Genomic DNA, 15,591 nt, shown 5'->3' with positions numbered 1-15,591 from the left:
CTTTTGGACTGTAGCCCAATTTGTGTAACTACTATTTTTAATTTACATGGCATTCAAACTATACCAAGAACTTCACATACATGATCTTTTTGAGATGCACAAGAATCTGGTGAGCAAGGAATCTTACCATCCCCATCACAAAGGAGGACAAAGTGAGCCCAGAGAGGGTGGCGGACCTGCAGGGCGCGTACCATATTGATTGTGAGGGGAGAGCCAGACAAGCACCCAGACATCCTCGTTTCTAATTCAACCTAAATCTGAACAAACCAGTCTCTACCCACACAGTCCTCCGGGAACGGCGAGGAGACAGTTGAGCTGTCCCAGGTCCTGGGGTGCCGTCAACTCCTCGCTGCCCCTGACCCCCACGTCTCAAGTCCGGATGGTACACCCATTTTTTCTTATCGCGAGACTGGAAGCTTCGTGTCTCTGGTTGCCAGGGGAACAGCGTTCTCAGAAGCAGGGGCGCTTTGGCTCCGCAGCTCCTTTTACCTCCAGAGTAGCTGTGGTAGTAGGAAAGACCCCCATCCTTTTTGGGGGACAGTGGGTGACGCTGCGAGTGTCAGCGGTGCGCCTGTGAGCCCTCCGTTCTCTGATGACTGGCGTCTAGCTCCCAGAGTTTCCTCCGGGAAGGTGAGGAACTGCACAAGTTACAAGCTGGCTCCTAGCCCAGCGCAAAGCCAATGAGTGAGCGGAGCGCAGTCGGGTCAGGCCCCTGGGCCCGGACACTGGCTGTTAGGCAGAGGGGCAGGGCCAGTGGGAGGCCGGAGGGCGGTCTCCGGGGGTTGGGGAGGGCATGCCTGGGAGCTGAGTCTGACCAACATCCTGGAATTTATATTAAAAACCAATCACCAGCCACTTAAAATAGACCATAATTGGCAAACTATGCAAATAGGCATTTCAGCGAAAAAGTAAAAATAAAAGGTGGCCCGCAACCATTAACTAGAGGTTCAGCTTCTCTCGTAATTAGAGCAGTGGAAGTCAAACTCCAGAAACCTTTTGGCATCAGATTGACAAATGGAAAAAGCTTTGAGGTTAAATAGGTCGACCCCAGTTCAGTGTGGGGAAAGAGACTTTCCTTTCGTCATACCTATTGGCAGCAGTGTGATTTGGTACAATGCTTTTGCAGAACAATTTGGCAGACTACCAGAATTTGAAACTCAAGTGTTCTTTATGCAATTTGTATCTTCTGGGTATATAAATACAACTACACAAAGCTTTGTAAAAAAGTTTAAGTTAAAATTAAGGTAAACTTTATATACGGTAAAATCCACCCTTTTAATGTGCAGCTCAATGAGCTTTGACAAACACATAATTGCCACAACAATCAAAATACAGAACAATTCCATCATTTCCCCCAAATCCCCTAGTACCCTTTTGTAGCTGACCCCTCCTGCCCCCAGCCCTGGCACCACTCCTCATTTTCCCTACAGTTCTGTGTATTCCAGAATGTCCTGTAACTGGCCCAACACGACAGAGCCTTTTGAATCTGGCTGCTTTCAATTTAGTATAGCGCAGCTGAGGTTCGTCCATGTTTTGTTCCCTTATCAATTGTTCCCTTATTTTGCTGTGTAGTATTGCTTTGTATGGATGTACCCTAGTTGGAGGGACTTTTGGATTGTTTTAGTTTTTGACAATTATTAGTGAAGCTACTATAAACATTCATGTACAGGTTTAAGTGTGAATATAAGTTTCATATCTCGGGTGACTAATCATACCTAGGAATGAGATTGTGGAGTCATATGGTAAGTGTATGTTTAACTTAATAAGGAGCTACCAAGCAGTTCTGCAACATGGGTGTCCTATTTTGCATTCTCACAAGCAATATATGAAAGTTCCAGTTACTCCCCAATTTTGACAGCATATGGCATTGTTAGCTTAAAAAAAACCTTTTCACCACTTGAATGTGTGGTGGTATTCAATGTGGTTTGAATTCTCATTTCTTTGGTGACTAATGATGGACATCTCATGTACTGGTTTGCCATCCACACATCCTTGGTGGTCTGTGTGATCAAATCTTTTTTCTTCTTATTGGATCTTGCTGCGACTTTATGTATTCTGGACACAAGTCCTTTGTCAGGCATGTGTTTTGCAAATATTTTTCTCAATATTTGGGTTTTGTTTTCCTTTTTCTTTTTTTTTAACTTTGTATGACATATTTTGCTTAGCATGATATTCTCAAATCCATACTGTTTTCCTTTTCTTAACAGTGCCTTTTGAAGATCAGAAATTTTAAATTTTGATACATTTCAATCAATATTTTATTTTGAATCATGCTGACAAATTTCGTATCTAATAAATCTTTGCCTAACCCATAGTCACACATATATCAGGGAAAGTTTTTTTCAGGTCTGTTATCTATTTTGTGTGAATTTCTGTACTGCTTTTAATAGCAAATACTCCATATTCAATTTAATTGAGCTAATTAAAAAATGCTACATCTGCCCTGACCTGTGTGGCTCAGTTGGTTGGGCATTGTCTCGTAAAGCCAAAGGTCACCAGTTCAATTCCCTGTCAGGGCACATGCTGGATTACAGGGCCCATCTTGAGGTTGGAGCTCAAATGAGAGGCAATTGATAGATGTGTGATGTTTCTCTTCCTCTCTTTCTCCTTCCCTTCCCCCTCTCTAAAAATAAATAAACAAAACCTTAAAAAATATGAATCATATCTGTATGAGACACTAAAGTCTCTGAAATATATTAAGTGTGAAAAAGCAAGCTGCAAAGCATTTATTTGTGCAGTACCACTTATTTGTACTATGGAACAGTAGGTTGGTATAAAGGGTAGAAAATTTGCATAGGCCTAAGAAATGAGACCTACAAAAATCTATTAGTAGTGATTCTTGGGGCAAGGGGAATTTGGACTTTAAAGATGTTTGTATTCTTCAGTTACATTTGATTCCTTCCCTCTCATGGGCAAGTATGTTTTTAAAAACTACATTTTATTGATTATGCTAGTACAGTTGTCCATTTTTCCCCTTTTGCCCCCATCCAGTACCCCCCTCCCCTCCAGCAGTCCTCCTCCTTAGTTCATGCTCATGGGTCATGCATATAAGTTCTTTGGCTTCTTTGTTTCCTTCATTGCTCTTAACATCTCCCTGTCTATTTTGTACCTACCAGCTTGTGCTTCTGTGCTGTTAGGGGGCACATACAAGATCGTGGCCACTTACTTTGGAGGTTCAGATTCACAGACAATAAAAACCCCAAGTCAAGTATGAATAACTAAACATTTTATTAAGTGAGAGCAAAGCGAAAGCAAGAATCAAGATCATACATCACCAGATGGGAGTTCACCAACACCTGAGCATAGACGCTGGGGAACCCCGGAGATAGCAGTTGGGGTCCATCTGGGAAAGATCTGAGCAGAGCGTCCTACCCTCGGGTGAGATTCCATGGTCTTACTTTGGGGGCTATGGTTAAATATCTTTTAGACAAAAGTGTCGGGCTACGTGCCAAGGGCCTTGTGTGACTTAACTAACCAACAGGTCCTTCTGGGAGAAGGCCCAGTTCTCCCCAAAGGAACAGTTAAGTATTAAAAGTACTCACCTCCCAGGGAGAAGGGCCAGTTCTCCCTGGGAGACAGCATGCCTGAATTTCATTCCTACAATAAAGGTCCTGGCTCGGGCATAAACAGGGAGGATTCTCACTGTCCCTTCAACCAGTCAGCTTCTTAATCCCTACACCTTTACCTCCATTCTCCCCCTTCCCTCTCCCAACTGATAACCCTCCAGATGATCTCCTTATCTATGATTCTGCTTGTTTGCTTAGTTTGTTATTTAGATTCAATTATTGATAGTTGTGAATTTATTGCCATTTTAATGTTCATTGTTTTGATCTTCTTCTTTTTCTTCTATAATTCCCTTTAGCATTTCATATAATTAGGGCTTGGTGATGATCAACTCCTTTAGTTTTACCTTGTCTGGGAAACACTTTATCTGCCTTTCAATTCTAAATGATAACTTTGCTGGGTAGAGTAATCTAGATTGTAGGTCTTTGCTTTTCATCACTTCGAATACTTCTTGCCAGTACCTTCTAGCCTGCAATGTTTCTTTTGAGAAATCAGCTGAAAGTCTTATGGGAACTTCTTTATAGGTAACTTTCTGCTTTACTCTTGTATTTTTTAAGATTCTCTCTTTATTTTTAACCTTTGGCATTTTGATTACGATGTGTGTTGGTGTGGTTTTGTTTGGGTCCATCTTGTTTGGGAGTCACTGTGCTGCCTGGACTTGTATGTCTATTTCCTTCACCAGATTAGGGAAATTTTCTTTCATTATTTTTTCAAATAAGTTTTCAATTTCTTGCCCTTCCTCTTCTCCTTCCAGCTCCCCTATGATTCAGATGTTGGTATGTTTAAAGATGTCCCAGAGCCTATCCTCGTTTTTTGAATTCTTTTTTCTTCCTGCTGTTCTTATCGAATGCTTTTTTCTTCCTTGTGTTCCAAATTGTTGATTTGATTCTCGGCTTCATCCCCTTCCTATAGCTTTTTGTTTTTGTTTTTTTAAAATTTCACTTAATATAACCTTCATTTCTGCCTGGCTTTTTTTTTTTTTTTTTAATGCTGTTGAAGTACCCAGTGAGTTCCTGGAGCATCCTGATAACCAGTGTTTTGAACTGTGCATCTGACAGGTTGTTCATCTCCGTTTCTGTTAGTTCTTCTTCTGGGGTTTTGTTCTCTTCTTTCTTTTGAGCTATATTTCTTTGTCTCCTCCTTTTGGCAGCCCCCCTGTGTTTGTTTCTGTGTATCATGTAGAGCTGCTTTGACTCCCTTAGTAGCAGGGCCTATTGTAGAACAGCATACCCATGAGTTGGATTGTGGAACCTTAGGTAATCACTAGGGTGGGGCAACCCATGTCACTGCTCTGTTGCTCTGTGTTGAGGGAGGGCTCAGAGAGGGGAAAATGGTGCTGCCTTGCCTCTGGAGTTTTGTCCGGGAGGAAGCTGTCTCCCAGCACTTGACCCATCACCAGTCACTTCACTTTCTCCCCATATGACATTGATGCCCTTCCAGCTGTTGCCCTGGTACTGACTCCCAGAATGGGTGGGTCTGCATGAGTCCTAAGTTCACTGCAGACCCTTAAGAGGAGTCTCTTGAGAATCCTGCAGTTTCTTCCACCACTCCAACCTCCACTGGTTTTTACAGCCAGAAGTTACGGGGGCTTATCTTCCTGGTGCTAGAACCCTGGGCTGGGTGGTCTGGTCTGGGGCTGGGATCCCTCACTCCTAAGGTACCCCTCCCGGTTTTTATCTACCACATATGGATGTAGGGCCACCTGTTCCGTGTTTTTGCACCTCAGCGTTCCTATCCACCTCTCTGTACCTCTCTGCTCTCTGCATGTCTCTGCCCCTCCTACCTGCCTAGATGAATATGGCTTCTTAAAATCTTTGATTGTTGGACTTCCATACAGCTTGATTTTCTGACAATTCTGGGTGATATTTGTTTTATAGTCGTATTTTTTGCTATACAGGGTATGGCACAAATAACACCCCTTTTTTATTACAAAATCTTCTTTTATACAATCACAAGCATGTAATTATGTAACGTAACAATATGACACTCAAGCACACCATATGACATTTTAGGTGAAACATTCAAATTAAGAACTATAAATTATTACACTCATATTATTACCCTACCAACCACACTCAAGCAGGTGTTAATTCTGCCAGACCCTGTACTTGTTTGAGGAGGTGAGGTGTGTTTACCTATGCCTCCATCTTGACCAGAAGTCTGGGCAAGTATTTCTTATATAATAAGTATATAAAGTTAAAAATACTACCATGAAATAATTTTTTAGGCATTAAAATCATAAAAATAAATGTAAAGCTACTTTTTTTCCTTTAGGTTGGCTATTCATTGTTACTAGCCAGAGGAGGATTCATTTTCTTTTGATTCTTCCATTCATGCAAGAAATATCAGCTCACAGCAGCCATGTGTCCCCATTTTGGTTTTAAATTATCCCTGATAGTTGCATTTCTCACAAGGCTGTGTGAAAAAGTTTAATCTTGTTTGAAATGAATGGTATACAAATTTTGTACATGTTTATAGTGACTTGTTACAATTTAGAATCTGGTCATATATCCATTTATTTAATGGTATATCATGAAGTAAATAATATTCTATTTTAATGTAATCTTTAATGTAATAAGAATATGCCCATCCTGCAATGTTAAGTGAGAAATTACAAGTCCAATTTTGTTGAACAGACATAGCTCAAAATGGAAATGTGTCAACAATATTTAGCTCAGGATGATGAATAATAGGTGACTTTTATTTATTTTTAAATATACTTTAATATATTCTAGAAAATTTTTATCATAAATTCTTTAATTATAAATTCAAGATATACTTAAAAGAAAACCAGAAATACAGATAAGCAAAAAGTAAAAAAAAAAAAAAAAAAAAAAAAAAGGACACCAGAACATCCATGCCTATCAATCTGTAACCCACCTCTGTTACTTCTTTGACTTGTGATCTTCTTTCAGGTTCCTTTCTGTATATTTCTGTAATTAGGGATATTGGGCTTGTTTTTTCTTTAGAAGATACTGACAATTTGGGGGGGGCATGTGAATTTCTTGTTTATGATCTTAATCAGTTTTCTATTGGAATGTTTCTTTTTCTTATTTATTGATAAAATCTCTTTAAATATGTGAATTTATTAACTTTTGTGTATCATTTATGTTGTATACATTTTCCCCAGTTTCTCAGGTGCCTTTTAATTTAATTTAAAGTGTGTTTTGGGGGCAGGGTTTGACACTCAAGAGCATTAAACAGTAACCAAATCTATTAGTCTCTTCCGTTTTATGCTCTTTATGTCATGCTTGATAAGCCATTAACCTCATAATTATGTAAATTATCTTTACATTTCCTTCAAGCCCCTGGAGATTTCATATTTTATATTATTATTTTTAAAATTAGGTTTTACCTTTATTGAAGTAATATAATAAAACATATCAAACTGTAATATAACATTTACAATGAAAAAAGAAAGAAGCAAACTCTAGTCTCATTCTCCAGAGGCAACCATCTGTACTTGTAAATATGGTGCTTTTTTAACTGTCATTTGGCTTTCTCAATTTTTGGACATTCACTTAGACTTTCTATACAACAGATTAGATTTCTCTTACTACCTCTCCTTTTACATACTCCTCCCCTCATACGCTCGATATAATTAAGGCACAGTATTTGGTTAAATCAATGTTTCGTGCTATGTATTGTAAGTATTTTATTATCATTTGATTGCTTTCTTTTGTGTACAATGCTTCATTTTTCTTGTGGCACTTCTGTGTGGCTGTTGAGATTTCTTCTCAAACTCTCAAATCCATCTGTAAGATCCTAATGCAATGACCTTTGTCTACACTTTTTCTATATGGCCAAATCCAAAGATTGTCAGTTACAGTCCCACTCACCCTGGGAACTGTATTTTATTTAATTTATTATTTTCAGGAGCAAAAATAATAGAATAGACTGATTTCTAAAGCAAACTGAAAGATTTCAGGAGCCTTGTAGCGGATCCTCATCACTGACAGTTCCCTGGGCCTCTGCCATTACTGACATGCATTATACCAGCTCTGCTCGTGCCTTCACCTCACAGCTCCCTCTGCCCTAAGCTGCCCTAAGTCTTCACTGACAGCTGCTTAGGGCACCAGAAGACATTTGGCCTTTCAGTGCCTTATGCCTTTTGATTGTGACATGACGGGCCAGGGTGATCTTTCATTCCACAAAAATAATGTCAGTGCCTTCCTGAGCCCAAACCCTTTTGCAGAGTTTGAGTAACAGTGGGATCAACACCTTTTTCATTTGCTGAGATGGACAGAGTTGAACTACTGGTCCCTTAAGCATCAGCTTTGTCACACTGAATGGTTGGAGACCAAATCATATTGTCCCTCTGCCTGCCTTAGAGAAGCATCGAGTTGTTTATGTTTGTGCTTCCTCCTGTGTCTAGAACTTCCCTGTGCTCTGCCTATGCTGTTCAAAACAGAGAAAGAGGAATCATTTTGTAGGGTAAGGAGAGGACATTGTTACACTTGCTGAGCCAGATGCAATTGCCTTTCTTCTGTTTTGTTATAGAGAAATGGTTTCGTTCATAATTGATAGGAATTTAGAAAAAAATTTGTTGGATGATGCTCATTCACATAAAAGCTAAGTATCAAGAAGGCAAAATCTGGAATTCTCCCTATTTCTTCAATTATATTTAGCATGCATAACACCCATACATCATCCAATACATCTGGAATGGTCCCGATCTATGGCACAGTTGGAAGGATCAACGTGCCTGCAATACCTAAGTTCTCCCACTAGTTTAAACCACCTTGCCTAATATTTCCTGCTTCAGAAAGCAGTGCTGGGAATAGAGCAGCCAGAGTGATGAGAAACTTGTCGATGGTGTCACACAGAAAATAGTTAAAGAAATTGGTGATGTATGAGGTCTGTCTGGAAAAAGTCCAGCCATTGTTAATATAACGAGAACAGTTTGCATGACATCAGTGTAACCTGGCAGCCAAGGAGTGTAGACTGGAATGTGTATGCCTGAACAATGATGACTTCACAGTACTAGTCGGTGGTGGGGGCGGTAGACACCACTGAGTGAGCATGTGTACTCTGTGGCTGTTGCATTCAAAATGACTGAGCAAGTAAAGCAACGAGTCTGCATCAAATTTTGTGTTAAGGTTGAACATTCCTCTGTGGAAACTATTTGGATGATTCAGAAGGCCACAGCTGTGGGCAACTGGTGATTGGCAGCTTCATCACAATAACATGCTGCTCATGCATCACATCTTATGCAGAGTTTTTTGGTGAAACATCAAATCACCCAGGTGACTCAGGCCCCCCTACAGCCCAGATTTGGTGCCCTGAGACTTCTGGCTTTTCCCAAAACTAAAATCACCTTTGAAAGGGAAGAGAGATCAGACCATTGATGAGATTCAGGAAAATATGATGGGGCAGCTGATGGCAATTGGGAGAACTGTGTGAGGTCCCAAGGTGCCTACTTTGAAGGAGACTGAAGTGTAATTGTCGTATGTATAATATTTCTTGTGTCTTGTATCTTCTTCAGTAAATGTTTCTATTTTTCATATTATGTCTTGATACTTGCTGGACAGACCTTGTATATAGGCAGATAATGAAAGTCTGTCCCCTGATAGAGAAACTAGGTTTTGCTCTTTGTTGATTCAGAGGGCAGAAGTAGTATCATGAGTTTTAGAAGGGGAGGGTTGATAGAAAAAGAGCAGTGACCTGGAGGTAGGTACTTCATGAAAATGTGGTACCAAGGAGAAGAGGAGAAATGGAGCTGGGAGGGAAGACTGGGCTGAAGCCTGAGCTAGAATGAGAAAGGCTGCAATAAGGAAGGCAAAGCCAGAAGAAAATAGAGTCCTCAGTCAATCGTTATGATAAAACATGAATCTTGGTTGAGAGGTGTGGTGCTCCATGAGTGTATTCTCAGTTCAAGGACACAGTAAACATTTCTGTTGGAGGCGCTGGAAGCCATTAAGACACATTAAGGCACTTCTGCTTTCCTTTTTAGCCACTCTCAGAATCTAACATCCCAGGCAGCATGTTTTCCACCTACAGTGACATAAAGATTTAATGACCCACAGACACAGACATCTTTTCATGAAATTAGGGTAGTGTGACTTTGGTAGCAACATACTCCTTATAAAAAGGTTCTAAATTGCATATTAACACTAATCAAACATTTAAATACATGTCATAACTTGCTTTAAAATTTTTGTTTCAGGACATCAATGGATATTATAAAGGGGAACTTAGATGGAATTTCAAAACCAGCCTCACATTCAAGAACCCGTCCTGGGAGCAGATGTTCAAGTGCTTCTTTGGAGGTGCTCTCTCCAGAGCCTGTGTCCTTCAAGGTACTTTGCTGTTTAGGAGTGATTTAAACTCCTGCTCCTGACCTCTAGCACTTGATATTGAAGGTTGCTGTTAACATTTAAGATTCCTCTTTAGAGAGTGTGCTGGGAGCACTCACAGATTTCTTGATTTTTACTTTAGATCATTTTACAAGAAAGGCTGGTTCTTTTTTTTATCTCTCTTCCCTCCTCCTCCCCTCCTTTTTTTTCCTGAGTGAGGCTTATTTTTGTAAGAAAGCTTTATATTCTAATATCTGCTATGCCAGCATGGACTCTTCCTATGAAAAAGACTTATTAATTTTAAAAATGTAGTTTGGTTAAAGGCCACTAGGTATATGTTTAGTAGGTGTATTATCTGGCCATGACTTCCTTTTCTTTAATACTCTCTTTTTTAAAAAATTTAAGGTAGATTTGTTGCACAAAATTATACATCATGCTCATGTAAAAAGGCCTTTCATATGTACAGTTCTTGGGTGAAGCCCCGTGACAAATAATTTTACTTCCCTAAAACTCTCTCAGGTCCTCCATTTAAGCCATTAGGTTAGTAAAAAGAAATATTGCACATTTAAGACTCATGATATATTGGAAAACTTTTACATTTACCTGAGTAAGAACGATGGATTTAGATTGAACATGTGGCATAAAAGGCATGACAGTCATTTAACTCTTGCAATCGTATTGTCACTCTGCCATTCATTTGCATATTTAAATATAGCCTAAGAAGACATGAAATTATAAAAAATCACAATGAAGTATAAAATTTTAGCAGAAAATTAACTGACTTTTATGTTTTCCAATTATGCAAGCAACTTTTATCAAGGAAATATCTTTAATTTTTTTTTTCACTTTTTAAAGTATATTTTATTGATTATGCTATTACAATTGTCCAATTCTTTTTCTCCCCTTTAACCCACTCTGCCCTGTACGCCCCTCCTTCCAGCATTCCCCTCCTTAGTTAATGTCCATGGGTTGTACATATAAGTTCTTTGCCTTCTCCATTTCCTATACTATTCTTAACCTCCTCCTGTCTATTTTGTGCCTACCATTTATGCTTCTTATGCCCTACACATTTCCCCCCATTCTCCCCCCACCCCCTCCTCACTGATACCCGTCCATGTGATTTCCATTTCTGTGATTCTCTTCCTGTTCTAGTTGTTTGCTTAGTTCATTTTTGTTTTTTTAGGTTCGGTTGTTGATAGTTGTGAGTTTGTTGTCATTTTACTGTTTGTATTTTTGATCTTCTTCTTCTTTTTTTTTTTTTTAGATAAGTCCCTTTAACATTTTATATAATAAGGACTTGGTGATGATGAACTCCTTTAATTTGACCTTATCTGGGAAGCACTTTATCTGACCTTCCATTCTAAATGAAAGCTTTGCTGAATAGAGTAATCTTGGATGTAGGTCCTTATTTTTCCTGACTTTGAATGCTTCTTTCCAGCCCCTTCTTGCCTTTAAGGTTTCTTTTGAGAAATCAACGGACAGTCTATGAGAATTCCTTTGTAGGTAACTGTCTGCTTTTTTCTTGTTGCTTTTAAGATACTCTCCTCATCTTTAATCTTGGGTAGTGTAATTATGATGTTCCTTGGTGTGTTCCTCCTTGGGTCCAGCTTCTTTGGGACTCTCTGAGTTTTCTGGACTTCCTGGAAGTCTATTTCCTTTGCCAGATTGGGGAAGTTATCCTTCATTATTTGTTCAAACAAGTTTTCAATTTCTTGGTCTTCCTCTTCTCCTGGCACCCTTATGATTTGGATGTTGGAACGTTTAAAGTTGTCCCAGAGGTTCCTAAGCCTCTCCTCATTTTTTTTTAATTCTTGTTTCTTCATTCTGTTCAAGTTGAATGTTTATTTCTTCCTTCTGCTCCAAATCCTGATTTCCTTCCCTTCACTGTTGATTTATTTCACTTTTCATAGCCTTCACTTTTTCCTCTATTTTGCAACCATAGTCAACCAATTACCAGTGTTGTGAACTCTGCATTTGATAGGTTGGCTATCTCTTCATTGCTTAGTTGTATTTTTTTCTGGAAGTTTGATCTGTTCTTTCATATTTTTTTGTTTTGGTGCACCTGCTACGTAGTAAGGGGCTGAGCCTTAGGTGTTTGCCAGAGCAGGGCAACCCACTCACTGTGTTGTGGTGCTGTCTGTGGGGAGAGGGGTCTGAGAGGGAACAATGCCGCCTGTTCAGCTCTCTGCCAGCTTTCAGTCACTTCCCCCGCTACCCACAAGCAAACTGGGCCCATCTGGGCTGATTCCCGGGTGGGTGGGTTTGTGTACATTCTAGGACCCTGTGGTTTTGTCCAACAAACTCTCCTGTGAGACTGGGAGTTTCTTCTGCCATCTCAACCCCAACAGGTTTTTTCAGTCAGAGGTTTTGAGGCTTTATTTCCCACACTGGAACCCTGGGTTTCGTGCTGTGTCTTGCTCCCCAGTTATTCCTCCCAGTTTATCCACACACAAATGTGGAACCGCCTGCACCACCAACCACCTCCTTGTCTTGAGTCCTCTCCACCCCAGCTGCCCGTCTTTGCCCCTCCTACCAGTCTGGATGAATGTTTCTTCTTTAACTCTTTGGTTGTTGGACTTCCATGCAGTTTTATTTTCTGGCAGTTCTGGTTATTTTTTGTTTTTAAATTTATTGTTGTCCTTTTGGTTATGTGAGGAGGTAAAGTGTATCTACCTATGAGTCCATCTTGGCTGGAAGTCCAGAATATCTTTTTAAAATTGTTGTTCAATTACAGTTGTTCTACATTTTTCCCTGTGGCTCTCCCCTGCCCTGCTGACCCCACCCCCTGCCCCTCACCCACCACTCCCATAGTCGATCCCTATCATGTTGTCCATGCATATGCATCCTTTATACATGTTCCTTGACTTGCCGCTTCCCCGTCTTTTCCCATTTCCCCCCCTCTCCTCCCATCTGGTCACTATCAGTTTGTTCTTTATTTCCACGTCTCTGCTTATATTTTGCTCTTTGTTTGTTTTGTTGATTATGTTCCAGTTAAAGGTGAGATCATATGGTATTTGTCTTTCACCATCTGGCTTATTTCACTTAGCATAATGCTCTCCAGTTCCATCCATGCAGTCAGGAAGGGCAGGAGCTCCATCTTTCTTTCTACTGTGTACTGTTCCATTGTGAATATGTACCAGTTTTTTGACCCAGACATTTACTTAGGGGCTCCTAGGCTGTTTCCAGAACTTGGCTATTAAAAATTGTGCTGCTATGAACATTGGGGTGCATAGGTTCTTTTGAATTGGTGTTTCAGGGCTCTTAGGGTATAATCCTAGCAATGGAATCACTGGATCAAAAGGCAGTTCCATTTTTAGTTTTTTGAGGAAATTCCTTACTGTTTTCCACAGTGGCTGCACCAGTCTGCATTCCCACCAACAATGTACTAGGGTTCCCTTTTCTCCACAACCTCACCAGCACTTGTTTGTTATTTTGTTAACAATGGCCATTCTGGCCAGTATGAAGTGGTATCTCATTGTGGTTTTAATCTGCATCTTTCTGATGGCTAGTGATGTTGAGCATCCTTTCATATGTCTATAGGCCCTCTGTATGTCCTCCTTGGAGAAATGTCTGTTCAGGTCTTTAGCCCATTTTTTTAATTGGATTGTTTGTCTTCCTGGTATTGAGTCATGTGAGTTCTTTTATGTATTTTGGAGATCAAACTCTCATCTGAGGTATCGTAGACAAATATGTTTTCCCATAAGGTTGGTTCCCTTTCCATTTTGTTGATGTTTTCTTTAGCTGTGCAGAAGCTTTTTAATTTGATGTAGTCCCATTTGTTTATTCTTTCCTTAATGTCCCTTGCCCTAGGGGATGTATCAGTGAAAATATTGCTGTGTGGAATATCTGAAATTTTCCTGCCTGTGTTCTCCTCTAGGAGTTTTATGGTGTTATGACTATGTTTAAGTCTTTTATCATCTTGAGTTATTCTGGTGTATGGTATAAGTTTGTGGTCTAGTTTCATTTTTTTGCATGTAGCTGTCCAGATCTCCCAAAACCACTTGCTGAAGAGGCTATCTTTACTCCATTTTATGCTTCTGTCCCCTTTGTCAAATATTAATTGACCATGGAGTCATGGGTTTATTTCTGGGCTCTCTGTTCTGTTCCATTGGTCTATGTGTCTGTTCTTATGCCAGCACCAGACTGTCTTGATTACAGTGGCCTTGTAATAGATTTTGATATCAGGTATGGTATGATATCCCCCCTACTTTGTTCTTCTTTCTCAGAATTGCTGCAGCTATTTGGGGTCGTTTATGGTTCCATATAAATTTTTGAAATATTTGTTCTATGTTTAATATGCGATTGGTATTTTGATAGGGATTGTGTTGAATCTGTAGATTGCTTGGGGTAGTATGGAGGTTTTAATGATGTTAATTCTTCCAATCCATGAACACAGTATATACTTCCATTTATTTGTGCCTTAATCTCTTTCTTCAGTGTTGTGTAGTTTCTGAGTACAGGTCTTTTACCCCCTTAGTTAAGTTTTTTCCTAGGTATTTTATTTTTCTTGTTGCTATAGTAAATGGGATTTCCCCCCTAATTTCTGTTTCTGATAGTTCATTGTTGGTGTACAAAAATGCCTTCAATGTCTGAATATTGAGTTTGTATCCCACTGTTTTGCCAAATCCACTTATTAGGTTGAGTAATTTTTTGATGGCGTGTGTAGGGCTTTCTATGTACACTATCATGTTGTCTGCAAACAATGACAGTTTTACTTCCTCTTTTCCAATCTGTTTGCCTCTTGTTTCTTTTTCTTGTCTAATTGCTGTGGCTAGAACTTCCAATAGTGTGTTGAATAGAAGTGGTGAAAGTGGACACAAGAGTTCCTGATATTAGGGGGAAAGCTTTTAGTTTTAGCCCTTTGGCTATGATGTTGGCTGTAGTTTTCTTGTATATGGTCTTTATTATGTTGAGGTATGCTCTCTCTACTCTCACTTTGCTGAGTGTTTTTTTTCATGGGTGCTGTACTTTATCAAATGCTTTTCTAGCATCTGTTGATATGATCATGTGAGTTTTATCTTCCATTTTATTTATGTGATGTATTACATTTATTGATTTGCATATATTGTACCATCCTTGCATCCCTGGGATTAATCTCACTTGATCATTGTGTATGATTTTTTAAAAAGATTTTATTTATTTATTTTTAGATAGGGGAAGGGAGAGAAACATCAATGTGTGGTTGCCTCTTGCACATCCCCCACTGGGGACCTGGCCCACAACCCAGGCATGTGTGCTTGACTGGGAATCAAACTGATGACCCTTTGATTCGCTGGCTGGCACTCAGTCCACTAAGCCACACCTGCCAGGGCTGATCTTTTTAATGTATCACTGCATCCAGTTTGCCAATATTTTGCTGAGGGTTTTAGCATTTATGTTCATCAGCAATACTGGCCTGTAGCTTTCTTTCTTTGTTGTGTCTTTATCTGGTTTTGGCATAAGGATGATGCTGGCCTCATAAGAAGAGTTTGGGAGTCTTCCCTCTTCTTGGGCTTTTTGGAATAGTTTGAGAAGGATTGGGGTTAGCTCTTCCCTAAATGTTTGGTAAAATTCTCCTGTGAAACCATTTGGTCGAGGGCTTTTGTGTGCCAGCAGTTTTTTGATTACTGCTTCAATTTCACTAGCTGTTATCAGTCTGTCCAGGCTTTCTGCTTCTTCTTGACTCAGTTTTGGAGGATTATGTTTCTAGAAATTTGTCCATTTTGCCCAGGATTTCAAATTTCTTGACATA

The 15,591-nt window shown here is 39.7% G+C and overlaps 1 protein-coding gene across 4 annotated transcripts in view; it reads left to right on the top strand.

The window, feature by feature from the left end:
• Positions 1-440: 440 nt before the first annotated feature.
• Positions 441-15,591, top strand: part of FSIP1 (fibrous sheath interacting protein 1) — a 222,511-nt gene continuing 207,360 nt past the window's right edge. For all 4 annotated transcript variants that reach the window (XM_045202083.3, XM_024567316.4, XM_045202081.3 and 1 more), the window contains exons 1-2: positions 441-630; positions 9,731-9,863. In XM_045202083.3, the coding sequence (XP_045058018.2) occupies positions 9,738-9,863 (126 nt within the window). In that variant the 5' untranslated portion in view covers positions 441-630; positions 9,731-9,737. The remainder of the gene's footprint in view (positions 631-9,730; positions 9,864-15,591) is intronic.

The sequence above is a fragment of the Desmodus rotundus genome, chromosome 7, assembly GCF_022682495.2.
Source record: "Desmodus rotundus isolate HL8 chromosome 7, HLdesRot8A.1, whole genome shotgun sequence".
Lineage (NCBI taxonomy): Eukaryota > Metazoa > Chordata > Mammalia > Chiroptera > Phyllostomidae > Desmodus > Desmodus rotundus.
Note: the sequence above shows the minus strand (reverse complement) of the source record. Positions and strands in the feature narration are given on the sequence as shown.